Here is a 27750-nt window from a genome sequence, read left to right on the forward strand (position 1 = left end):
ATACAGACCATGGAACCGTTAAGAGGTAGGCAGCATAATCAAAATTTCACTACAAATAGATTATCTCTGTGGGAAAGAGAGGACAGTATTGTCTCTCTGCCTGTTCAATTCTTGACCTTTATCATGTGACCACCCAAAAGGAGGGTGCCCCAAATTTGATGGGCTTTGTGTGAAGTGGACCCTGGAGGTGAAACTCTGACCTTGAAAGGGTCAATATTTCATCCTAAATCCCTTGGGACAGGTCTCCAAATCATTTCTTAGGCTCGCAGCTTGTATCAGATGATAGCTAGCTGACTTTCATTTACTACTGACTTAGGTTAAACTTGGATCAGAGATCAAGAGATGAAAGACTCTATATCCCATTACCAATAATCGGTGTTTTCTACTACCCTAAAAAAGACATACTTCATTCTTATCTACAAGACCTTATAACTTAAAAGGCTTGAGGTCAAATTATGTTACTTCACGTTACTTTTATTCACTGCTTATACAACAACTTCCTCTATTACTCTCATAGCTAAATAGTAAAAATGTAAATACTTTACTTGCTATAGTAGAAATCTTGTATTGTTTTTCTTTATTAGCCTTATTAAAGATAATGCAATAAAGAATAATCCCTCCCACAGATTAAAATATATATATATATATAAAAATAAAAACAAACAACAAAAAACAAACCAAACCAAAACCAACCAACCAAACAGAGGTCAAGGCCAATCTAGGCCTTTCTAATATCAAAATTCTTGTCAACAACAAAGCCCTTCTTATATATGTTGCCTTGTAACAGAGGGATGGAACTTCCCCAGAAGTTTTTCATAGTTACAAAAGTCCTGATGATGAAAGAATACCCTCTGGAATGACAGCCAGTTTTTTGGCTAGTGTGAAGCCATACAACTCCTCTGATTTTGAGGGAATTATGTTTTCACAGAGAAGCTAAGGATGTGGCACATAATTTTACGCAACTAATTCTAAAACATTAAAGAGATATTTTGGAAGGAAGATCCTGATGTTATTGTACAAACAGAACATAACATCCACTTCCACAGTGACTTGCATTGCTCTGTAAATAACTGCACACTTAAACAGTCAGAAATTCAACCATAACTCTAGATAGCTGTAAAATGTCAACCCCCGCCTTTCTTATTCTTTGAAAAACTTTATTGTCAAATCGATTTGCATTGTTCACAAGACAGGGCTATGCATACATATACACCTGCAAGAGAAGTAATGAAATACAACCAATGGCACGAAAAGAAACTTTCAAATGCTTTAAGGAAAAAGAGGTTTAATAGAGTTCACTGGTTACTCTGGGTTAACAACTTCTTTCTCCTATTAGGAGTAAATGTGCAGATACCTAGGATTTTCACAGTTGCTCTCCAGAATCTAACCAACCTTTTGACCAGTTTCTCGTTCAGACAATTACTTCACCCAATGTGTTGAAAGTTTCCAGACTTTCAGCACCTCAGGCAGCAAGGAGAGACATTTGATTACAGATCACTGAAGAGAACTGCTTCAGCAAAACCTCAAAAACAGAGCTGTCGGAGATCCATTCCAATCCAACACTTTTTGGCAACATTTTTTTGCCACTCCTGATCTAAAGTTGAAGAGCAATTTCAGAGTATTTGATCCAGCAAACCCTTGCTAACGCCACCTTGCTCTCTCATCTGTTTCCTGATCCTTCTAGGTTCAGTGTTAACCACACAAGGCCTTACAGAAATGGACCTTACAGAATTTTTTTGCTTAATGACAGTTAACACTCTCATGTGTTTTTCCATAAATAAGACATAAGCCACTGGTTGAGATTAAAACAAAAACAAAAATAAAAACAAACAAACAAAACTATGACAATAATGGCTGAGGGAATTCCTCACCGTGCAGGAACAGAAAGGAAATAGATAACAGGGGCATGGGTGGAGATGCAGTCTCTGACCTGGATCTGTTGCTGAAGAAGGTTAATTTTGTGTTGCTGCTGCAGGAGCTGCTGCTGTTGTCTTGCAATCTGTGGAGAAATTGCACAGAAGAAATGTGAGATATGTATAATCATTCATGGAGTTGCTGCATAGTCATATTCCGCCCTGCTTGGTTCTTTAACCTGTGCTGTTAAGCTAATAAACCTTCAAGGGTGGGTGGCAACAGCAAATACTAGTGTGAAAGGGAATCCTACGGAAATGCTATGCTGGATGTTAGGAGAAGACTTATGCAAAAATCTCTCCTCTCTCATTATCTGAAATGGCACACTGAAGTCACAAAACAGTGAGCACTCATCTGCTCCTCCCTGCTGGAGAAAGAACAATACTGGCAGTGAAGATGGAAAATAGTAGGGTAAGGCAGAAAAAGCCAAAAAAAAAAAAAAAGGAGGATGGATAGTAAAATTCTTTTTATATTTAGTACCACCTATTCAAAGTTTTCCAAGAGAGGAAATGTGACACCCAGGAGGCAGTGGGTGTATTTCATTGGTGCAGAAACAGATGCAAAGGGACTGGAACTAGGTATGGGAAAATCACTTTGACTGTCTGTGCTTCGATGGGTACAACGTCCGCGGAAAGGAACTAAGGGGGCAGAGTGCAAGTCTACACAGCTCTACGCTGAAACAGATCCACAGAAGTCGATGGAGTACTTGCAAGTCTCCTCTCAAAGTCACATATGTTTTCCGTAAGGACTTCCACTCTCTCTCACCATTTCCTAAATGGTTGGGAAGGTAGGTACATTTTGCATACAGTGAAGGAAAATGCAGACAACAGCGTAATCAAATTAGAGTTCTCAGAAAACTGATGAAGATACACCATTATACGCCTCAAACTGAAAAAGCAAACTTGAAAAACTTTCATCCAAGTCATCACTAAAGCTCTGCTCTCATGAATAGCTAGCCCAGCAGTACAAACATTAAGGAGTATTGCTATTCCCCTGTGTACACATCTCAGGGTCAGATGGGAACTTACACATACTTACTGAGAGGAATTTTGTGCATTTTTCTCTTTAGATATTTTCTTTCATTTCTGTTATTAAACTATTAGCATAAGAAACACTCGCTCATGTAATTCCACATATACAAGATTAAGCAAGTGTTCTCTTTCTAGAGCCTCTCTTTAAGCAACCAAAATAATTTTTATCAATTCATTTTTTTGAAAGCTTGGTTATTTTAGTTTCTATATAACAGAATTCTACACAATTTCTTAAATTAAAAGAAATTCTAGTTATCCTAATAATAATCCCGCAGGAATTTTTACCTTCTTTTTTCATTTTCTTTTTCACTTTTAAATAATTCAACCATCCTATAGCAGTAATGACTTATAGTCAGGGCAAAGGAAGTAGCTCCTGTGGGACGTCTCCTCATGGAAGGATCTGGCCAATTACACCTTCACACCTTCATCCACATTCTCCGTGTAAATAACAGCGTGATACAACTTCACTAGTTTAATATTTAAGTCACTTCTCCCGCTCTCCCCAGGTGGGATTTCAGGCCAAAATATACAGGATTTAAAATAAGGCTTTTAAATAATCAAAACCAGGGAAAAACAAGGCTAGAATGTCTGAGGATGTCAGCAATGCTTTAGAATCTTAAGGTTTGTTCGCTACCATACAAACACTGAAGTATGACAACCATGACTGAATTCACAGAGTTCTGTGAGTTTCACAAAAATTCACATTCAAGTTTCATTACAAGCTGAGATGCATGCTCAGACCAAAATCTTCCAGATAAGAGGCATCAGGATGGACTACTGACAAGATTTTAAATTTACATCCGTGGGTTTTCTGTTCAGGTGCATAAATGGACATTCACTTCTGTTAAAATTTGTGTGGTGCAAATTTGTTAGAAAAGTTGTAGTTTTGCATAAAATATAATGTGTCCATGCGTTCACATTGGAACTGTTCATGTGTGAAAACATGTTTGCATTTTCAGTGGAGGGAATATTTGTGAGAGCCGAAAATCAAGCCTCTCAAGTGTCAAAGAAAAAAAGTCAAACTTGTTCACTAACTTTATATTCTTCTTCCCTACTTTTTTCCACAGTTGGCAAAACAATCTTTTTCATTTGTCACATTACAACCCAAATGCTACATTTTGTTCCTATTCAGTATCACTGAATTCAAGCAGCACTGGAAGATTATTCAGGAGGGATGAATTTGCACACTTATTTACACTGAATTAAAAGAAAAACTATTGGAAGAGAATACCCTGAAACTGGAAGACATATCTTTAAAAGACAAAAAGAACCATTGTATATATTGCAAATTAAAGCATTCTTACAATATATCTTCATTCAAACTTCTTTGCCTAAGAAAACAAATGGAAAAAAAAAAAAAGGTGGAGAATGAACTTAAGTATAGACCCTAAAAGATAAGCTACTGGAAAGTCCTTCTAGAAGACAATTTAAGCTGAAAGCCACTATAATAATCATTCACCTGTTCTTGTTGCTGCTTAGCCAGCTCCATTTGTTGGCGTTGTTTCTCGATCTGCGATGCAGCCAGTTTTTTCTGTTCATCGTGAGCTGCTAGCAGCTGTTCTCGCAAACTGGTCAGCTGATTGATCATACCCATGAGCTGCCTTTCTTTCTCAGCGAGGCTTTCTGGAGTCCCTGAGCATCATATGGTGAAAAAAAAAAAAAAAAGGTAAAGAGAATAGAGGAAATTTAGAGCTAGTTAGATTTCAATTTTTCAGGTTCACTGCAAGCAAAGTTTTAGGAGAACCACACGGTCCCTCCACAGGAAAATGCCACAAAGGATAATTCTGTATGCAGGCTTTGATCTGGTGTCCCCCTTCAATGTTTCCTTGCTCTTACATCTATTTTCTGTTGCCTTTTTATCAGATCAACAGGGAAAAAATACTGCCCGTTTTGAAAGAGTTTCAAATTTTAAACACTGTTTACATTTTGGGGGGATCAAAATCAACACTTGCAATTTTGAGAAACAGTCACATTTTCAGCAGAAACTTATGACAAGGACACGTTAATTCTCTGACGCTTGCAGAAGCTGTAAGGTGCGTGTTACCCTTCCTGCATAATAGATGGGAAGCAGGTAGGTCCCCTTGGTGTGGACAACCTCTCTGCCTCCTCGCTGTTGCTCACACAGCACACGGCAGCTCTCAGCACGCGGCCGGCTGCATCGTTTTGCTCCGCCCTGATGAAGATGAAACGATACAGTATTTAAATTGTCAATAACGACTAGCACTGTCGTTGCTGCTGATAAGTATTTTTAAAGGAAAAAGTCTTGCAGAAACATATCAGAAAAACTGAGTTAAGTGCAAGTCACCATCTCTCATTTTTACTGTCATTAGCTGCTTTTTATAGGAGAGCTCAACAGACACAGACACAGGAACTGACTGCCTCTATCTCTAAATCATTCTCTAAGAAGTCCTCCTTCCTTACAGAATGACAGTGGTTATAAAGGAAGGGAAGGAAAAATTCCAAGAAAAATCAAAAACTATGAATCACACTTTAGAAACAAAAATGGCACTATATCTAGTATCATTTTACTATGAATTTAGAAGACCAGAAAGTATGTGTAGCAGCTAATCCACAGATAAACCCAATACCACCACACCCTCTCATATGAGTCAGAGCCTATGAAATCCTTTCTCAAAAAAAGCTTTAGGAAAGGATTAGGACTATCTGTCTCTATGCCTCCTCTCAAAACAGTCTGCTTTTTGGGACAACCCTGCCACACAAACCTTTCTAAAATACAGGAAGTGTTCCTCTGCCAATGTCACCAATGCTCTCCAAGAGAAAGAAAAAAAAAAAATTGGCGACTATACTGAACATGTTCCTAGCCAACTATCAGTCAGACATGGAAAAGAGCTACTGGTAATAGCTCATTTAGTCTACCCCCCTGCCAGTGCAGGAATGTTCCCTACAATATATTTACTACAGCTTTCAAGATTGGATTGAAATGTCTGAAATAGTGAATCATCTACTGCATGCCTCAGAAGATTGGGCCACAGTCTTTGAAATGTCATCATTAGGGCTATTTGCTTGGTATTTGGTTTCATTTACATTTACTTAATTTCATCCTTGCTCTCCCAAGCAGCATCCCCATTTGCTACTTTAGCCAAGCCCTTTAAAGCATTTGTAGACAGTTATGTACACCAAATAAAACACAAAGAATCCATATTTACATATAAAGGAAATGTAATGATTAACTTTTTATTACAACGCTAGAGATCAATGTGAAAATACCCTCATTATACAATAGAGAGCTACAGCAAAATATCCTCAGATACGGTATACAAAAAACCGTAGTAGGTGCTGGGAACTTGAGAAACACATTGAAACCAAAACCACTGAACTTTAAAACTGTTCTGTTAAAAGCTGGTATAATGTGTTTTAGCAGTGGTGAAGAAATTATTTTTAACTTAATAACCTTTATTTCAAATACTGGAGACAGAGAACTGCTTTAAGTAATGCACTTGCCACCTGCACATACAATTAGTTAGAAGTGACTATTGTCACTCATTTGCCCTTCATGGATTTTTCTCCAGGAAAAACTGTGCAATGCTTCCACAATGTACAGCAGAATTATTTGAAAGACAACTCCTTCCTTGCCCTATCAGCTGCTAGCAGTTCACTTTGTTGACTATCAATGTACTGATACTGGCAGCATAGCATGATGTACACACTGACGTATCTGAAAAAATAAAAATATTTTATTCTAAACTTTTATGAGGATTCAGGAGAGTGAAAGAACTATAGAGAGAAGGAATATACAGGATTGGGTTAGTTTTCAATGAAGGGTAAGCAAAAAATCATCACTCTCAAATAACTCATTTGACACATACAGCAACACACATAAAAGATACTCAACTAGTACTGGTTCATCAGCGTATTCTGAGATCCCACGCCAGCTCTCAGTTGGGAATCAACAAACACTTTGTCAAGTTAAGTTAATCCCCACCACACCTTTGAAAGGTTGGACTTGGTGCTTAGGGACGTGGTTTAGTGGGTGATACTGGTGGTACGTGGATGGTTGGACCAGATGATCTTGGAGGTCTTTTCCAACCTTTAATGATTCTATGAAAGGTGGAAAAATGTTTCCATGTGTGCAGACTGACAGGCAGAAGGGTCACAGAGTGACTGATGCAGGGGCAGAAGACATCTCGGTACCCAGAGCCGTCATCTGAACGCTGCCACCCTGCCACCCGCCTCGGCAGTGCAAGCACAACTCCCCACCCGCCAGCGCCCCGCCCCGGCAGCGACGAGAAACAACCCCAGAGCTGCAGGCGCAACCAGCTACCATAGGTTGTCTGCTGTCTCGTCTACCTACAGAGGAGCAAAAGGCTGCTTCCCCGGGGAAAATGACAGCCTGCCTTAAGCTGCAGGAATGAGGAGAAGGTGTGGGTGAGAGCTAAGAGCAAGCAGTCAGGGACAGCAGCTGACAGTGAAGCCCAACACTTAGGCACACCATGGCTGTGCACCTGGAGGGATGCAGAGGACTCGACCTCTTTGTTATTACTTATCTTTTAAAGAAACTTTGTAGTGCCCAAAGGGGATGCTTGATGTACTAACTCAGTAAGTACAATATGTAAACCCTTTGGCTTATCAGCTGGAGTGGAAGTAGTCTGACAAAACCAAGCCCTCCTGCATTGCATTTCCTGAACAATCTCAGTTTGCTAATAAACTCGAGGGGAGAATTTATCACTGACAACTTTAAAAAATCAACCTTTCTTTGGAGAATACTTTCTGGAAAACACAGCTTAGTACATGCTTTCATGCGCTTAACTCATCTTTCCAATAAATTTGACAACGTATCATTACAATGTTAATTCTTTAAGGTATCATTCCCTGCAAAGTAAGTATTCGGACAGCCATATTCTCAAGTAACCTGCACAAAACCAGGGAAGATCAGATATGGGAGACTACCAGGAGATGGTGAGTTTAGGGGTAGATTTCCCCTTGCTTTACCCACACATCCATATGAGCCACACTGATGATGAATCACAGGTGGTTTTTTGGCAGATAACTGGTGGCTTATAGAAGTGTGAAAATTAAAAGGAAGAAAAGTACTTGAATCAGACTGTCTTGATTGTAATATGAGGTGTTCGTTTTAAGTTTGGTATTTTTATTTTGCCCTTACTACCTAGCACACCTTTTTTATAATTTCTTTTGTGGAAATAGCAAAACAAATAAATATTTATGGAAATATTGAAACTGCCATTTAACAGTTACCATTCATAAATAACTTAGTTTGCATAACAAATTGAGGCCAAACAATATGCAAAGTTATTTATGCAATGGTGAAAAGTTTTGGTCACTACAAAAGTACACTCAGTGATAAGAATGTGTATTAAAATACACTACCAAGTTAGAGCACAAGTTGCCATTTTTGTGCCCACTTCTAAACGCTGTAAATTGTATGCAGTCAAGATTGTGGACTTCCGTCCTACACCGCTGTTTTCTCTCTTTTAGTCCGCCTGAGAAGATCTAAACCTTTAACACCATGTGAAGTGTCCTGACAACCAAGGGACTTCCATTTTAAGAATCCTGCAGCTTACAAGGCAAAATGTGCCAGTATTTTGAGCAACCCCAGCAGCGACTGTGTAAAGGCAGTTGCTTAAGGTACTCCACTGGGAATCCACGGGTCATCCCTGCGCTGACAGCACTGCTAGACCCCAGGAGGTGGCACAGACCTCAGGGAGGACAAGCCACCAGCCCCAGCAGCTGCCTTTGGCCGCTTTGCCCTTGGACTGGGTCAGCACACAGACCTGGGATGGTTCTAGAGCTGCTCCGTACTCCGCACCCACCATTCAGATGGTCATGGTGCTTTCACTCCAACCACGCAGAATGGCTGGGAGGGGGGAAAAAAAAAGTGCCCCTTATTGCCACATAGAGCTTGACAGCAAGCTAGACTACTTCACATGGGTATTGAGTGAGGAGTACAAGGAGAGTGGCATACATCAATGGCTGCCTCAAAAATTACTCTTAATTACCGTCAGATCCAGAACAAATAGATGTTGCACATTTCATGTTTAACAAAGCTTTTAACCACCAGGCCACCTGCCTTTCCAGAGATTGCTGGAGGTGCTCATACCTTTCTCGCATGTACTCTACTGCTGCAATGGCAAAACGTGGATTTTTCACAACTTATCAAAACACCACAGGCAACAGAGCATTAGAGTACACGCTATGATTTGATACAGTGAATGGCCCAGGAAAAGATGCTCCCCAGATGCATCAGCTTATTCTCTACCACCACAAAAAGAGATCCGGAATGAAAAAAAAAACAAAAAAAAAAAAAAAAAAAAGTGTTTGTGGATGCAACACCCGCAGCAGATGGCAATAAAAGAAGACTCAAATTAGTGGCATTCTGTATCGCCAAACCTAAACTTCATCTCAGATCAACACTATCCATAATAGTGTTTAAGTAGTAAAAGAAATTTACTCGAATGTGAAATAAACTATTACACATTCTTAGTTCTGATTCACAGTCTCAAACTGGCAGTGACAGTAACATTTTAATAAACATTAGAATGAAGACACCAATATGACCAAATGACACACTTAAAGTGAGAAAACGAACAGGAGAAACCTTGGCATATCCATCCAAAACAGAACCAAAGGAAAAAAAAAATAGGCAGAGAAACTGCTTTTGCGATCAAAACAGTAAATACTTTATTGTAATTTATTAGACAGAATGAGAATGTAAATGAGAAATTGGGAAAGCCAATATTTTCTTTAACAGGCATTTGAAGCGTTTGCTATGAATGTTCAAGTGATCAGACTGTTTGCTTGCAGCCAACCTACAGATCTGCTCGCAGCTGCACGGCACCCAGTGTATTCTGCAAGGGGCAGAGATGAGGCAAGGCTCTCCCGAATCCCGGTGACATGTCTCAATTAAACAACTAGGAATGTTATCAATCAGAGGTGTACATGTGCATACTCCCCCGCACACACACACAGTGAAATTCATCCCCCGAGTCGGTTTACTATCAAGGTAATTACGTAAATAGCTTTTGAACTGTCAGCATCTGTCTTTCAAAGAAAAATCAAAGAAAACAATGTGCGAGTTATAAAGCCTACAAGACACAATAATATTGTATTATGTTCATATCATTAACTATAGTTACAAAAGAAAAAAATCCTCCTGTATCTACAAAGCTTTGTAGAAGAAGAAAAAAACATTAAATGGAAATAAGAATATTTTGAAGTACTCTGTATTCAAATAACGGTGAGATGGATAATAATAATTAGAGCATGCAGTATAGAGCATTTTCTAATTTCAAAGCATTAGCTAATTGATTTTCTTAAAGACTGAAAGCGGGTAAAAATGCACCGTTATGTATTACTTTTACATGTGAGAAAACTGAGGCATGAAGTTTTAAAAATTTCTCTGAAGCCTTTCTTAATTTCACACACTGTAAGCTGTTTTATTGCCGGCCTTGCTGAAGTCACCAGACAAACAATTTCAGTAGAGGCCACGAATTTCACCGCAGACTTTAGCAGGGAGAGGCAGTGTATAAATACTTTCAGCTTTGCTTGACCCAGTTTGATATCAGCCAGGGTCCTGTCTAGAGGAGCGCTGGGAATGAGGAAATTACTGACGCTCTCACACTAACCAAGTGACAGAACCGTGCTACAGCACAGCTTCTGGTTAACTTAGCTCTGATGGGGACATAACTACAACACATAAACCATCTAAAATCTGAGCCATGTCCAAGCATTTGCTGCAGTGATGCATTTTTAGTGAGATTTTTTAGGCTAGATGTAACAGTTTCAATATAAAATCAAAAGAAGAGCTGAGAAGGAGGCTTCTCAAACTGAAGAGCCTATTGACTAAGCTGTCCACAGAAGAGTTAAACTCCTACTAGCAATAACGTTATTATATCCAAAGAATGAATAAAAATATCAGGGCAGCAGTCCATAAACCAAGTATCTTTTCTTGAGGGTTCTATTTCAGTATCTTGTCTTGAGCTTGTCATTTTCATCCCACTGCCAACTCTTTTTCTTCCCCCATCCCAATTTTACCTTTGCTCTGTCTCATTAGAAATCTAAACCCAGTATTACTCTGCTCAGTAAGGAGATCAGGAAAGTAAAATAGAGAGGCTGCCTAGTTTTCTTCTGATAAAAAGCAAACTAATCTTTGTCACGCTTCCCCTAAAAAATCTACTTAAAACCTAGTAATAATTTTAAAGAGGACTCTTCTCCCCTTGCTGCACAGGTGGATGCACCGCTGACGTCACCTGCGGTTGTATATGTGAGGCAATGCGGAGCTGCCATTATGTGCTTTCAGCAAACGTGCTCTGATAAACAGACCTCAATGGCAGAGGTAAGTTCAGAATTTAAGCTCTTCTTTTCCCTCTCTCACAGCAGAAATGTCAAATGTTTGTGACTGAGCAGTGAGTATGTACTTGTAAGTTCTGTGTTGATGCGGTGTTCCTGTATGAATTTGTGGTTGGATGTGGGTATGTGCTTGTGCACATGTGCAAAATCCCTTGATGCTTTCCTAATCGATACTTCGGGGAGTGTTTTATTACAGACTGGCACACAGCTTTTCAAGCCAGTCAATCTTGGAGCTGCTAGGACATAAACATTTAAAAACTGGCATTTTTCATTAAGCATTTAAGCCAACTTTACTACACAATGACCGCCATCACTTACTGCTACCTACCTTCCTAAATTAAACGACTTCATCTGATCGATATGGGAACTCAGCATAATAAAATAAAACTTTCCGACTGCTTTTTACTTAGCAGGCCACTGCCACAAGAACAAACAAACAAAGAAAAAGCCTGGAATTCAAACCTATTTGCCTGCACCCACAGATTTATGTAACGAATCTTTTTTTGCTTGCAAATAAAGGTCCTTTTTAGAACAGCAAGCTCAAAGGAAGTTATATATTTCACCATGTGGACAGTCTTAATATTTTAGGTTTCAGTGGAAGACTTTGCAGAACCAATAAAAACAAATGATGAACAATTACCATCTTTTGCCATTACTACCCTCACGAATTAATATTCTGTGGGGACAAAAACTTAGCCGTCTGCTCTGTAACAGCCTGACATGTTACTGTTTCACAACACTGGAAAGAAGTTGTCAGTGAACATTCTTCATTTGCCATCATAAAAAGTTTTGGTACAGTAGACTGCAAACAAAGCTTGGTATTCAACCAGGTTAGTAACTTATTGTCAAGGTTACAAAAGGAATAGACAACATTTGTATTTTGACTATTTGAGAGGTAACAGAGTAACAGAGGTTACTCTTTGTTTGACTGTCTAGACAACAAGCTAGAACTAGGCTAGAGAAACGGCATTTGCTAGTGGAACTTTATGCAGCAGCAGTACAAACAGTAAGAAATATCTATGCATTTGCTTTATTTTGACAAACTGGTAATTGTAGCTCAGCAACATTCAACTTTACCAGTACATCTCTGAGGTAATTTTAGTACAAAGAAGAACTGGTTTAAGTCCTTTTTGTCATCCAGCACTCTGGATGATGTCTAAACACAGTGGTTTGACCACCACATGTTCAAATAAAATAAAGCCACTGGCTTTATTTTTTTTGCTACTCTAATTAGTTCAATTTTATTCTACTTTCTCCATTAGAAATACTTTTTAAAATAAAAGTTGAATTTGCTTCAAACAGAATCTGATTTTTTTCTCATCACACTAACTAACTTTATGAAAAAAAAAAAAACAAATAGTCTGAATTTGCTGCTTTGCCACAAATTTTCAGATTTTGCATTTCAGATGCTTTAGAGAAGTTTCCTCCAACCCTCCCTTCACAGACACTGCCCCCAACTAACCTCCCATTCTAGGGTCAAATAGGAGCAACTCCATCCAGTCACAATCTGCATTTCAGACTTTCATTTGGCCTGAAAGATGTTCTGCGTTGGTGTGGCTCAGTTGGCACTGTCTACTGCCCTGCAGTCTGAGAGTATCGCATTGCACTGTGATCAACCTCCACTATTTCGGCAGCTGCCAAATGTCCTCTCAAAACGTAGGTTCCCCTGTGTGCCGCTGGGCAAGTTCCCCCTCTAGCACTCTTGCGATATTAGCAAAGGACTAAAGCTCACTGTCAGCAAATTGCCAACCATTAAACACCCCCAAAAAATAAGCACAAAAAAGACACTAAGTAGGTTGCAATAAGTGTTGAATTTATTGCAGTTAAAAGCCAACAACCACATGTATCTTACCTCCTTCACTTAAGACTCTCTCACCCTCCTTCTCTCCCCACTCCAAATACAACACTATCTGCACAAGAAAAGACAAAACGTCCACATCTGACACAAGTTTGGAAACATTTTTTGACCACTAATTTGCAAATGCAAAATTCACACAGCTCCTACAGAAGTGTGCAGCTTTCACACATCTCTTGGCGATCTGCGCTTCATTAGTCACAGGTTTAAACCAAGTGTATTCCCCACGAATAATCTCTCCCCTCCCCCCCCCCTTCTTCCCGTCCACATCTAAATGCAGAATCCCTAGCTTTCTTGCCTTCAGTTTACAGATTATGAGATCCAACGTGTCACTCACTGGATTACTGCACGTAACTTGAGCACTACCCAAAGCTTACTTGTCTTCAACTTGTCCAGCGTTACTTAAATGGAATTATCCTTCACAATCCATATACCGAATCTGCATAGCCCACTTATCTCAAGATTCTGTGTGTCACCTACCAGATTATCCGTTTTAATCCATACATTGAATCTACATAACATATGTCTTCAATTCACGGGCTCTGACGAGCTATAGTATCACTGAATGGATTATTTCTCTTTATCCATTATTGGCAGCCCTAAGACCATTCACTACGTACTCTCTCATGCCCCATCTTCCCAACACAGAAGCAAGATTAGAGCCTGGGCAAACACGGCTCTATCATACATCAGACACAGTTGGATGTAATACCTGCACCGATACTTCATGTAACTTGGAGCACTGGTTCTCACACAAAACAAACGTCTTGTTATCATGCATTAAAGTTTAGGATTGGTAGGCTAATCTTGCTTTCAATTACACTCATAAATCTGGAGTTACTCCGGTAAAGTCTTTGGAGTCACCTAAATTTAAGTGGATACAAAGAGGAGCTGAATTTCCCCTAATGGTAATCTCTTTGACAGTGGATGCCGAAAACCGTTTGCCAGGCTTGTTTAGGAACTAACCTGTACAACAGAGAGGGATTTTTAAACAACAGAAAATCAGGTTCAGGCTTGCCCGGCCTTTCTTGAGAGATTCAGGCACAATCACTGTTAACAATGCCTTCACTTCAACAGAAAATCAATTCAGAAAGATTAGAAACAAAAGTCAGTTTAGCCTTTTGTTCCACACGCCTATTCAAATTAGCTAAGTGGGGAACACACAAAATAACGTATTTATACTTCTTGACAAATCCCGATAAGTGAGAGATGAACAAGATTAGCAGAAAGGCTTTGTGAACACCGGGGAAGTTTTAAAGAGATTTTTCATGGAGGACGAAGCTGCCTCACTCCCAGCCGCATAGGCACGACCGCATGCCTCAAGATGCACCTGGCCGCCCGGGGCCAGCAGCCTCCCCTGAAGTCTGCTCAGAGGAGGCCCAATGCCAGCACAATGCAAGTCTCACGCCTGTTTTCTAAATATGGGGATGGCCACTGATACTGAAGAGCCTGGAAGTATACTTCTCACACCTTAGGCTAGCGATGCTCCATCCTGCATGCTGCACCTGCCGCACTTGGCAGCAGCATTCGGCAGCATCGTGTCGGAGGAAAGCAGCCACTGCCACCCGGCAGTTCACAGGCATCAGAAGGCTCTGCTGAGAGGAGCCGTAATTCTCGTCCTACAGATGATCTGTCTGAGAGCTGAAGTTCTCTCTGCCTCGACGACTCCAATAAACTGCATTATCCATTAATAACCCAGAGGCCTTTTGAGCCCCATTCTTGAATATGATGGATATAAGTAAGTTTGAACAGACCTTAACCAGTTCAATATATAGTTTTACAGTTTCATTTAAAAATATTTCCATTTAATTGCAAGTTTGTCGGTTTTACTATAGACTGACTTGTTCTAAACAGAGTAAAAATTGTATGGATTTCAAAAAAAAAAAATTCTTAAGAAATACCCATTGCCAAACTCGTATTATTTGTTTAAACCTATTCCACCTCTCTAAACAAACAGAGGCATTGGAATTAAATTTTTACAGATACGACAGTTTCTAGACTTTGCCCCATTTTCAATATAAGGGTATTCCCTTGCCATATCTTTCAGTCAAGCCCTGAAATGTCTTATTACATTTCCCTTTCCTTTAATAGCTGGACATACACAGATCCTTCTGACTGAGATCTTAAAGTTTATAAGCAAACCTTTGCAGATTCTCTGTGATGGATTTCCCATTTTACAGGCAAGCAAATGAAGAAGAGGGGATTTAAAGCAGCTACTGAAAGTAACAAAGCAAGTAAGAGAACTGAATACAAAACTATAGTCTGGTGACTTATTCCCGCCATTCACAAACTCCTCTATCTTTAATAAAATATTATTGCTTTCTAACTTAAAAGAAATAACACTAATAGAAAATAAAGTCTTCCACTTCATCTCCCTTTCTTTTAATCTCTGCCAGAGAATAAAATTCAATGGTAATAACACAGACTTGGGCATTAACAATATGTAGCCTAGCGCTGAGACTTTAGCACATGACATACTAAAATTCCCCCAGATCTAATGAAAAACACAATGAAATTTTGAACAGTTATATGGAAAAAACGATTCAGTGCATAAGACAGTTGGGCAGTACAGCTTCTAGTGCTGTCCACATTCCAGGGTGTATTAATAAGACACTACTTGTGCAGTGTTTCCAAATATCGCTAATATAGAAATGAAAGAAAAAAAAATGCAGCTGCCAAGCCAAATATAGAGAGAAGTTAATTAAAAAATCACAACTGGAAAACTTAATAACTGCACATTCATGTAGAAGGACAAAAACATTTTCTAGTGTAATATATGGGTGTTTGTACACACATACGTGAGTATAAAACAGCTCCACTTGCACACCTTTCATGTTGTCTTACTAAATACAGCTGCAATACAGCTGACCCATTGTTTGTTGGCCGCTCATGGCTGGCGGTGCCATGAAAACCGCATTCCTGGGCACTAAATAATCAGCCTGTGTGACCCCCCCAAGAACCTGTAAGTCAAATTCATTTACCCCCAGAGGGCAATGCTCTATTGTATCCTCCCTCCTTTCCAGCCACCTAGGAACAATGGACAATAATTGCAACTGTCACGGCAGTCAGTAGGAAAATTAAACCAGTGCCTGTTTTCACAGCTTACTGCCAAACCTGATCCAAACACCTAATAACCATGCCCCCCAACCATAGCACCACAGTTGCACTAAAAAGTCTCAGATGTGAGGCTTTTGAACGGAGCTGCAGAACAATAACTCAACTTGTGTTCAAAATATGAAGCTAAAAAAACAAAAATTAAAGCAGAGAAAACTATTCTTTGAGGCTGTGCTGTTGCTCCCCATCCTCCCCCCGGGCGAGACTGAAAGGACTGTTGAATTTCTTTCCTGCTAGCATAGAGCTACTGCTGCCGCTTTCAAGTTTAACTTGTGAAAGGGAAAGAGAGGAAGGAAGAAAAGAGATTGCCCTCCAAGAGGACAAGATCACAGGGACTGGTAGCAGACTGCCTTCGCAGTCCGCAGCACTTCTCAGTGCAGCTTCAGCTAGTCCGGAAGGAGAGAAGTGCTGGGAAAACTCCTGCAAGCTCCAGCACACCAGGAGTTAAAGCACCTCCAGAAATCCTGCAAGAATTGCCGAAACACACCCAAAAGTGGCTATGAAAGCCGCCAGTGTGTCCTTTAGGCCCAAAACTTCTTAAAGATTCATCAGTCCATGGCAGATGATGCTGTTACTTCAGAACAATATACTTTCAAAGAACAGAAATCACAGGTAAGCCCAGTGGCTACCCTGTTCTATATGACCTGTTGCTCTGCATGCACGGAGAAAATGCGCTCGGCTCAGTGGGAATGAAGAACACAGAGTTTGGCCCTCGGTTATAACAGTAATATCACAGCCCATTTGGGGCCGATGCACAATATTCTGTTCTAAAGTTATCCTACATATGTAATGATTTTTATTTTATTTTTATTTTTTTTAAATTATAGACCCTTAAAAAGAAACTAGGGGAAGCAAGTGGCATACTTTCCTACTTGTGTAAGTCAGAGGACTAGAGCAAATTAATGCTGGTGGCATATCTGTGACAAGCTGGAAGGCACATATAACTAGAATAACATAATCTTTGCACACTGACACATGTATTAACCTCTCAGAGCATGTCATGTTGCAGTCTTTCCTGAATACTGCCCACCTCTTGCACAGAAGGTCCTTCAACCTGACAGGCACAAGGTCTTGGAGCCTGTCTGAATGAGGATCTCTGTACTGGGGACACCATTAGTAAGCAAACAAACCAAAAATAATGAAGAGGGATAAAATCTCATTTAAAAGCATAAAAGAAGGGTTTAATTTTAATCTCATTCTACTTTCACATTTCCAAAACAACATTGGCTTTGATTTTGCTACTCCAGATGTACACTGATAGAAATGGGAGAAGGATCAGACTCCCTGCTTCTTTTCAGAATAATAATGGCTGCTCTGAAAACTACATTTTTTTGCCACACAGGTATTTTGAGCTGGTTCCTCATCACAAGTGTTCAGGAAGAATGATTAAAAAATATTAAATTACATGAAAACAAACAACTACAGGTTCCCTAAAATGACCTCATATATATAAAATGGGGAAATATCTTGGCAAAGCAGAAGCTACTGCTGCTGGAGAGTGGTCAAATTTTGTCATTTTCCTTCTGGAGTACGGCTTTAAAAGAACATGCTTTAATGCACAGATGTTGTACGCTGTCTTTTAAAATCTGCACTGGCTAATTTTGGTACCTAGAGATATCATTACACAAACTTTGCTCTTTTTTTTTTTCCTCTACACATGGAAAAGTCAAAAAAATCTCCATCATCAAAATCTGTACAAACATTAACAGGGACTTCTGATCACCCTCAGATTTCAGAAGCTGAGTTCTGCTATACTCTGACACCACGCATAAGCCTGTGTTTGATACATGAGTTGACTTTTTTTCAGTCCAGGAACAAGATGCGTCCTCTTATAATGCAGAATGATATGTGCAACAACAGCTTTACATAAATTAAATCACTTAGGGCAATATAACGTTTTATTTATTTACATTAACTACAGATGGAGAGCATACACTTCATTTAAGCCTCGAATTACCATGTTTCAAGGGGAGGGGAAGGAAGAGGAACAAACAAACAAAGTTCCATAAAGCCCATGATATAAGTATATTAATTCTCAGTTGTAGCACAGAAAGAGTGTTACCTTTTATTTCTCCAAAGTTCCCTGATCCCATGGCAAGAAGCTTGTCTTTCCAGTCCTTTGATAGTAGCTTTTCAATACTGGGAGTTTCTGAGTGAAGGGGGGGAAAAAAAATGTAAGCAAATCAACATGACTGTCTCCACAATAGAACTCATTAAAAGTCTATCTGCTAAAAATAAGGCCAACCCTATTCTGGGCCCCAGTTCGTAATGACTTCATCAACAAACTGATAAGAGGGGAGGAAAAAAAAAAAAAAAAAAAGAATGTGTTTTGTCACCTGCTGTTTCAAAACCATTAGCTTTTTCCTCTTGTGGAACAAAGCCATGGTAATTCCGTATGACAATGGGCACATATAAACCTGCAGTTCATTGTTTTTCAATTTGGTGAACAAGTTGCTGCTTATAATGGATGCCTGTCAATTTCTGGGTGTTAGTCTGCAGTCAAAAAATAATTATGTTGATAAAATGCAGAGTAAAAAGAGGGAGAGGGAGAGAGACAGAGAGGGAGAGAGGGAGAGAGAAGCAAAGAATTAGCTCCTAAATCTGCTACGTGTAATTATATCCCTCTGAGTGTTTACAATTACATCCACTTTATAATGTGTGTTTAAACATCGCGTGGTGGTAAGCATACTGTGGAAAGATTTTCCAGTAACACGCACATTATAAATAATAATAAAAAGTTGGGTATGAAAAAAGCTTTAAACGACTGCAAAATCCAGAGGGAGAAAAGGCACTGCTTAGAATGGAAACCCATTATTTGCTCATTTCAGATTCTATCACTTCCTTTAAAAATAAAATAAAATAAAATATATTCGTTCGGTATTTTCAGCAGAAATGCAGCGAGGGTGTGGATGGGTCTGATATTTATGTCTATAACTCTTGTATTCTGACCTTTTTTGTGTAGAATTTTAATGCATAAGCAAATATAAATGCTAATAAAATTCAGAGAACATTAAACTCAATTCCAAACAATGTAATTGTATATTCTTGTCAGCATTTAGATGGGTACACAATTACAATAGCTTTCAATCCCACGATTAGCACTGCATTCAGTTAGAAAATGGAGTGTACTAAAAGATAAGTGTCCCAGTATGCTCCATCTAAATAACAATACCCACACTTATTATCTGGATCTAAGACATATACTGCTATTCTCCACATTCGTGTTTATGTGTATTTGTATTTGTTCAGGCATTTGTTTACCCCCTACTAGGAGCATAAAGGGAGTACATGTTAACTTATCAAAGGGACCGTCTGGCCTAGAGACCATACAATTATTAGCAACTGGTTAATTTTCCCCACAGTAAAAACCATTACAAGGAGCCTTCATTATCTCGTTTGGCTAATCCCACCGACTTGCTTGAAGCCCCAACTCCGAGCTCTTCCGAAGAGGCGCTGCGAGACCCCGGGGGGAGGCTTCCAGCTCCCCCCAGCGCTCCCCGCCCGCGGCCGCGGCCCTTCGCCTTTTTTTTTTTTTTTCCCGCTTTATTTCCCGAATTTCTCCTCCACGAAGCCTCGGGGAGCGGCGAGGAGCCCTCCACGAAGCCTCGGTGGCAGGGGGCGGCGAATAGCCCCGGCTCCCGCTCGGCAAGGCCGCCTCACGCACCGCGGAGAGCCACCCGCCGCCACCGCCCGCAGTCCTCCGCGCTCGGGCTCACTTGGGGCGAGCGCCCGTGCCTCTGGACGTAGCTCTGCGTGTCAAACGAGACAGGAAGGCGGCTACGGAACCCCCCTGCGGAGCCTGCGGGCACCACGTCGCACTTTTCAGCCTACTGTCAGAGCAGCCCCTGACAAAGCCGTTCCCCAGCGGCTCGACAAAACGTGCGCGGCGCCCGGCGGGGCCTGGCCCGGCCGGGGCCGTCCCCGCAAACGGCGGCGAGGAGGCGAAGAGCGAGGGCCGGGGAGCGCCGAGGAGGTGGTCCGAGCTGATGCTCCGTGCTGCGGGAGCGTGAGGGCTGTGTGGAAATGTAACGGCCCCGAGCGTGGAACAGGGCGCGCTCACCTCATCGGCGTCTCCCCTGCTGAAGGGCTGCGTGTTAACTTCTAAATATTATACGGTTTGCCTTTCCTTTCGCAAAAAAACGCGTAATCGTGTTTAATCGATATACTAACTTAGATTCGAGCCCCTCTTGGTTTGAACCGCAATTTTCACTTAAGCACAATTCTGATACAGAACCAGCAAATAATTGTCCTGCTAATACTTAAAAAGAACTTTAATTCTTAAATACAATAGCTTCCCTGCCTGTCTTGCTTCACAGAGCTGAAGAGCTGTATTAAATAACAGCTTGTTTAATTCTACTATACACCGTGTTAACATATTGTACTTGCATAAAATATGCTATTCACACACTCAACCTATCACATTTCAGTAACTGCTTGTGAAATACATTATGCACCATATCTTGGAAACAAACATTTACTATGTCATTTATGAACCCCATTAAAAAAAGAAGATTTGAAATGTATACATCTTAAATAAAAATAACTGCTTAAAAGGTTATGACTGTAGAGCTTTCACAAATTACACAGAAACAAACCTAGCTTTTGTTCAGCTTTTTTCAGGCTTCTTTGGGAAGATGATGCGCACAAATTAAGAAAAGAAACACCATACCTTGCTTGCGAAGCACTCCTCAGGATTCATTAGAAAGTCAATAAAACTTTTAAGGCCTGCATGTACACTGTGCAGTTTGAAATTGGAAAAGGTGGTCTGCACACAAGAACTGTTGCTATGCCTAGTCCCTTCTCTAGCACTCGTTTTCCTCTTGGATTTAACAGAACGATTTCACCACATCTGAGTTACAGTGCTATGGGTTTTGGACATGCATCAGGACAACTATGTATTATTACAATCTGTATTTGCATTCCAAACAGCTACAGACGGCATGCTCTGCCATTCTGCGTATCACAACTATTCTCAACGCCTCCTAATTCCATCTTTGAGAGCAGCCCAGGATTAGCCCCACTTCTCTGTAGCCCCACTTGAGCTAAGGAGACCCTCCATTACCTATTTGCAGCATGGGTCCTATGGCACACAGTAAAACAATTCCCAGTTTATCCACAGCACAGTATGAATACATCTACAAAAAGAGTTGTTCGTGGGTAGTTTGTGAGCAGTAATTCATTAATGTTTTAGAAATATTTTAGTTCCAGAAAGACTACGTAAAGTGGTAAGTGTTATTATAAAAGAGGATTACGGGTAGGGCACCAAAAAGAAAGACTGAGATGGACAGAATAACAGGAGTCATTAAGGAAATGCTGGTGAAGAGGAGACTGACTGGATTAATGCAGATAAAAATGAATCCACAGAAATGATTTCTGCTGTCTCTATTCAGCACGTTTATCAGTCATTAGCTCTTTTCTGGAGATATTTATGTCTCATCTTGCTTCTCTTGTTTTACCCTTGCCTGTGTGAATTGCACGTGCTTCCTTGCACTGGTGCATACGGCAGGACCCTCTGGAGAACAGCCCTCTGAGAAGAGAGAGACGGGCATCACTGTGACAAAAGTCCTCAAAACGAGCAGTTTGTTTCCAGGAAATGGTCTGCACTACAAAGCTGTAGTAAGAGTCACTGTTTCTAGCACTGTCTGGTAGACTTGTTTCATTTAGTCTACTTCCAGAAGTTGCATTATTTTTTCAGGCGTTGATACTCCCTTCTGGGAGTGACTTAATCAGTTCAGTCACATGTACCCAAACCTGCCTGCCAAACCAGGCCCACAGCGCTACCTTCCCTTCAGGCCTAACACCTCTGGTAGCTCTCTTTAATCCATCCTCCAGGGTCACAGTCTAGGAAATCTACTTATAAAAGCTAAGGATGGTCTTCACTGCCAAATCCTTCCCTATAGCCTCTTTCTGCTCTTGCTGAGTATTTACTAAAAGGAAAACTCCAGTCTTTCAGGCTCATACAGCTGCCGGCTTCTAGAGAAAGGCAAGTCATTTCATCATGTAACAGGGTACAAGATGGAGGCTGTTCACATGAGGCACTTCCAGGAGAACAATATTTGAGGAGGAGAGAAGGCAGCAAAGCTCTGGTATTATAAAGAAGGGACAACTACTACTGAAGAGAAGGAGGCTGACATAAGTCAACCATAAGTTAGAGGAACATTCTGAGTACTGGAGCCTCCTGCTTGAATGGTGTCTGAGCTCGGCTGCTCTCCCAAAGAGGTGACCCAAGTGCTCCCTCCTCCATAACTACTGTGAACAGTTCTTGTCCTGCGATGAAAGAGAAAGACTCCTTAGAACAAAGTAAAAGAAAGATGTTTGGCCTCAACGCAGATGATGACATGATCTGTAGCAGGGTGGAGAGAAGCCAGGAGTTGCTCAATACCCAGCCAGACCACCAGACATTTCCTGCCAACACATGTCATTCCTAGAGGAAGGAGTATTTGGTCGGCATAAATGATCATGAATAAACTTTAGCATTGGCTGATATACCCTCTACTTCTGGCAAGCACCTTCCTTTATATTATGAAAGAGCTGGCAAATACCCTCCCATCCATTATTCACCCTTTTCTTCTGCTATGGTCATAAATATGTTACACCTGTTGGCCTCAGTTCCACCCACCATTTCTACAATCCTCACCTATCGATGCACCATCCCTCTGGCATTTTGTTCTGCACCACAATGAAACTCTGGTTTAAATCAGGAAACACGATTAAGAGCAGATTTCCACTCCTCCTTTAAAAGAATAGACAAGCACATGCAGACACAAAATTCCTGTTTTTATGCACCCTTTTTGGTATGAAGGTCTTACCTATACAAAATAATAAACAATTTTCATAGCAAAGAAAATTAAGCATCATTGTGAAGAAATAGTTGGTATCAGCAGGTTACATAGACATACAGCATCTGCATACACATATGGTTCTCCATCAACAGAATCATGCTTTTAGGGAACTACTTGCAGCTAGGCAAGACACTATGAATCATGAGCAGGCACAACACAGAATCTATTTAAATTTGGAAATCAAAAACCACACAACATACATTTTTCTCTTGCCTTCCAGGAAGCACCATAATTTCTTACTGGTCCAAAAGCATTTTGAACTTTTGGAGAATACAGTAGGAAACACCTCTATAAATGTAAATATTGTTCAAATGTATGACTTAGATGCCACAACAGGAAAACAGTCTGACTGTAAAAATGAAACAACAACAACAAAAAAACAACAACCAACAAACCAAACCAAACCAACAACAAAAATCCACCTTAGGTGTAGTAAGCAAAAATGTGGTGCTAGATAAAATACTAGCTGGAGCTTCGATGACTGGACAGAAAGAAGTACGCTGTTGGTTTCTTTGTTCATACACACAAAATGCTTTTTGGTCTTTGGACACAAATTCAGGGAGCTGAATGAAATATTCAACTTTTGATGAGATATTATGAAGCTACGGTGCTTTGGCCAGCACATCATAGTATGACTCTTACTACACCACTCCATCACAACCACTGTGCAGAAAACAGCTGGGCTACATATGTCCATGGGTGGCTTCCAAACCTACTAAAAGCTCCCTTTGCTGGCAGGGATAGCCAGCCTTCCTGCTCTCAGAGTCTCAAGTCCCACCCCAGCCACATGTTAGTTCCATAGCATTTTATCTCAGAGGACAAAATCAACTTCTCTATCCACAGGTGACCACAGTCACCTGCAGAGCACAATGACATCAGGTTACCATGGTATTCTTGTTGCACATACTTGCATGTTTTCCTGTATGCTTAATAATACCAGAGTTGTTTTCAAGTTGCTGGCTCTCTTTTGCAATATCCATCATGCTGCATTAATGAAGTGTACACTATATGAATGATAAGACATTTTTATTGTGATTTTTTGGCAAAGGGTACTGCTTCTTGTGCTAAAGAAAAATAATTGACATTGCCAGAAGAGGTTCCACAGCACAACATATACATTATTCAATATTTTAAACCAAAATCAGTAATCTATGAATGCTACTAAAAGCATGATTTTACTCTATCTACAAATATACAAGCAGTTGTTTTTTCCAACTGCTCACTGATGCATACTGCCAGACCTACCGGAAAGTTACCTAAAAACACAAGTACATTTGTTTGGAAGGAAAAAGTTAGAGTACTCTTCAGATACACTATACTACCAGTTGTTGAATTAATTATCCCTTAGGATGTAAGCAAGGAGCCAGCAAACCACAGCACAAGGCAGGAACACATGGCTAAGCAGGGCAGGGGGAGGGCACAGGGACTTTTTAAGATAGGTTTGTGGCCAAAACCAGCATCTCATTCAACTACACCCTCAGGAACAGTCAGGCTATTGTCTGAAATTTTTATAGTTTCCATCACCTGAATGCACTGACGGTTGTATTGTTAACTGTGTACTTTTCAGGCTGTCTCATTTCAACAAATGGTCACCTCACTCATTCACTTTGGGAGCAGTGTCATAGTCTAGATATTACATAAAACACAAAGAAACCAAGTTCGTCATGTAATATCATCCACCAGCCCTTCAGTCTCCCAGCAGCAGAGTCTACATTCATTTTGGAGTTACTTAGGCAACAGTTAAGATTTTCTCAGCTTCCATCCTCCTTATTGGTATAAAGCTTTGTAACAGAGTTTGCTTTCAGAATGTGAAAAATTCAAGTATTTCTAAAAATCAGTCGCTGTAGATTCTTCTGGGGTGACAATGTTTATGTCAATGACCCACCAAGCCCTTCTAGGGCTGCATACCATACCTCTTTCATTAACAGGCTGTTGAGTCAGGGAACAAGCACGCAACCCCACTATCAACTCAGAACAACAAGGAATCCCAGCTCATTCAGTCCCTGCTACTCCCAGCACACTAACTTCTAGAGTACATACCTCATTGCCTTGCATACCTTAGTGTCAACAGACCCTCTCAAGGCTACCAAGTGTACCTTCATTACCCCCTCCACAATGATAATCTGCGGTTGCAAGCTGCTATATGATAACAGCCACCTGTGCCATTATTGTCAGTGTGGAATTCATATTTGTGTACCCGTGCGGCTGGGCAGTGGTGTGCTTCACACACACCTCCAAGAACCTGGCCTTCCACACCAAGCCTGGAGCTGCTGCTGATCATCTCAGGTTCAAATGGAGATGTGTCTGCGTTACGGAATACTCATAAAACCAACACAGCTTAATTATTCTGCATAAACACTGAAACAGAGTAGTTTGTAGTCACTGCACTGTTACCCTCTACCAAAATCCTTGTCCTTGCAAAGACAATAGTAGGATATAGCCAGTCCTCACAGCAGAGGATTCATTCAGCCTCTGCTTTCCCAGTCCTGCAGCAGAGCAACTGCGTCCCCCAGAGAAGGGCAATCTGAGGCGCTGCGAATGGTACTGGATACCATGCACAGCACAATGTCTCTTTTGTCAACGAGATTTGTTCGGATTCAGTGCTTTGGATTCCCAAAGGCATTCAGGAGCATAAATCTCATTCTGGAAAGGAATTAGGCTCCTGACTGCCTTTGGAGATCCAGGCCAGTGAGCTGGCCGAAATAGCTGATCGTGAACACGTTCTGCCAACTGCGGCATTTCACTGGCAGAACTTTTGCTTGGAACATCCTTTGCAGCATACACAATCTTTAGAATGATCCCAGCTCCCTGCTACCACCATCTTCTTCACCCCTAATTAAATTAACAGACAAGAAGGAAGCAAGTTATTTAACACTACCAAACTTACAAATAAATAAATAAAAGCCCCCACACACACTTTCCTAACATACAATAAATAAAGAAATAAATAAATAAATCAGAGTAACTCACATTGAAACATCTGAACAGCAACATTTTCCTTTTTCATTGATGTTACAATTACACCAGTGGGAATCCTTAGGAAAAGAAGGGCAACAGTAAAATAAAATAAAAATATTCTCCTATGAGTGAAAAATGAGAATTTTGCCTTAATATGTGTCTTTAAACTTTCTAATACTTCTTTAATTCCAGGCATCTCTAAATGAAAGAAGGAATTGATTTTTGCAGGAAAAAAAACTGTGTCAGTTGACAGAAGGAGGCACTATACCAAGCCTGAACTTCACTGAAATTCTGAAACCACAAAGATGTTTTAATATTTCCAGAAACTATTTCAAGAGTAACAACATAAAAACAGAGACATCTGGAATTAAATGCCATTAACTTTCACGTCAGTTTTATTTTTCTGTCTCACTAGACAGAGATACTCCATTGAAATTCATATTCCCCTGAAATATATTTTTGTATTAGAGCTACCAACAGAGTCAGTTTCTAATTAAAGAGCCATAATATATTGTTAGTATTAACAGAGGGCAGTGGTTTTTGTCTGCTAATTTTTTACATCTTCCACACATTCCAAGTGAGCAAGAAAGCTTAAAAAAAAAAAGAAGTGTTCACTGAGATGACTATACACCAACTTTTTATAGGTATTTACAGTTATCATTAAATATGTTCTAGTTTATCCTTTGACAGAAATCTTCTCTTCTCAACAAATAAAACTCTCAACCCTCCCAACACTAAAACAAAACCCCAAGGTAGCCAAAAGGCATATCATCTAAATAATCATAAAACATAAATTGAGAACTACAGTGTTTGGCTAGAATTTCTAGGAAATCCTTCTGAAGTTCAACCACTCCACTGCAAATACCGAATGAAATTCAACAGCAACAGTGTCACACTGCTGCACAGTTACTATAGCATTTTTTACCTGAAAATCTCAAAGTGACTTTTTAAAAGTGGAAAAAAACACAACCTGAAGTGCTTGTTATTTCCCCCAAAACGACAAAAGCAAGGGCTATAAGCGATGAAGCTTGGGAGACCATTTTCTAAATAGCCTATCTTTCATTATTTCCTATTATTTCCTACCACCAAAACATATGCAACTTTGGCCCCTAGATTATCAACTGTAAAGGGAGCTGTTGGTATTTAGGGCTTATTACTTCTGGGTCTTTCTTACATGTCACCTTTATTCTGACAAAGAAGAGCCTTATTTGCCAACACAAGAGAGCAATAATAAAAATAAAACTGAAATGAGCAATCTGATCAAAAAGCCACAACTTCTGCGATTGAGGCTTGGTTTGGGGCTATTTTTTTGTTGTTTACTATAACTGCTCTCAGCAAACAGCATGCACAGATCAGGCCCTGTTGCCTGGCGTTCCTGAAGGCTTTTGGCTCCTGCTCGCGCTGAGCCTTGCTGCCAGCCCCTGGGGAAGTCTTCTGCTGAGGGGCAAAGAGGCTGGAGAGCAGGGGATGGAGGAGGCCTCACCTCTGAACCTAAGTCATGAAATGTCCTCTTGCAGCTGCACCAACATACATGTTAGTGAACTAATCACTGGTTTCCACCCTCTTCCCCCCGCCTCTTTTTTTCTGTTGTTTTTTTCCCCCCCTTTTTTTTTGACAGCTGTCTTCCTATCTTCCCAACAGGTGCTATTAGGCCCTGAACAATGGCTAAGGCTTTTAAGCCACTGCTGTTGACAAGTGAAAGGGAACAACAAAT

At 40.3% G+C, this 27750-nt stretch overlaps 1 protein-coding gene across 19 annotated transcripts in view; it reads right to left on the reverse strand.

Moving 5' to 3' along the window:
* The window catches only part of SOX5 (SRY-box transcription factor 5), a 569059-nt gene that overhangs the window by 146739 nt on the left and 394570 nt on the right, over positions 1-27750 (reverse strand). For 17 of the 19 annotated variants that reach the window (XM_083818461.1, XM_083818460.1, XM_083818463.1 and 14 more), the window contains 3 exons: positions 18299-18385; positions 4402-4574; positions 1931-1999 (listed from right to left, as the gene is read on the reverse strand). In XM_083818461.1, the coding sequence (XP_083674587.1) occupies positions 1931-1999; positions 4402-4574; positions 18299-18385 (329 nt within the window). The remainder of the gene's footprint in view (positions 1-1930; positions 2000-4401; positions 4575-18298; positions 18386-27750) is intronic. The other 2 variants (XM_083818476.1, XM_083818459.1) reach the window with 1 other exon arrangement.

This window comes from Anser anser, assembly GCF_964211835.1.
Source record: "Anser anser genome assembly, chromosome: 1".
NCBI classification, from domain to species: domain Eukaryota; kingdom Metazoa; phylum Chordata; class Aves; order Anseriformes; family Anatidae; genus Anser; species Anser anser.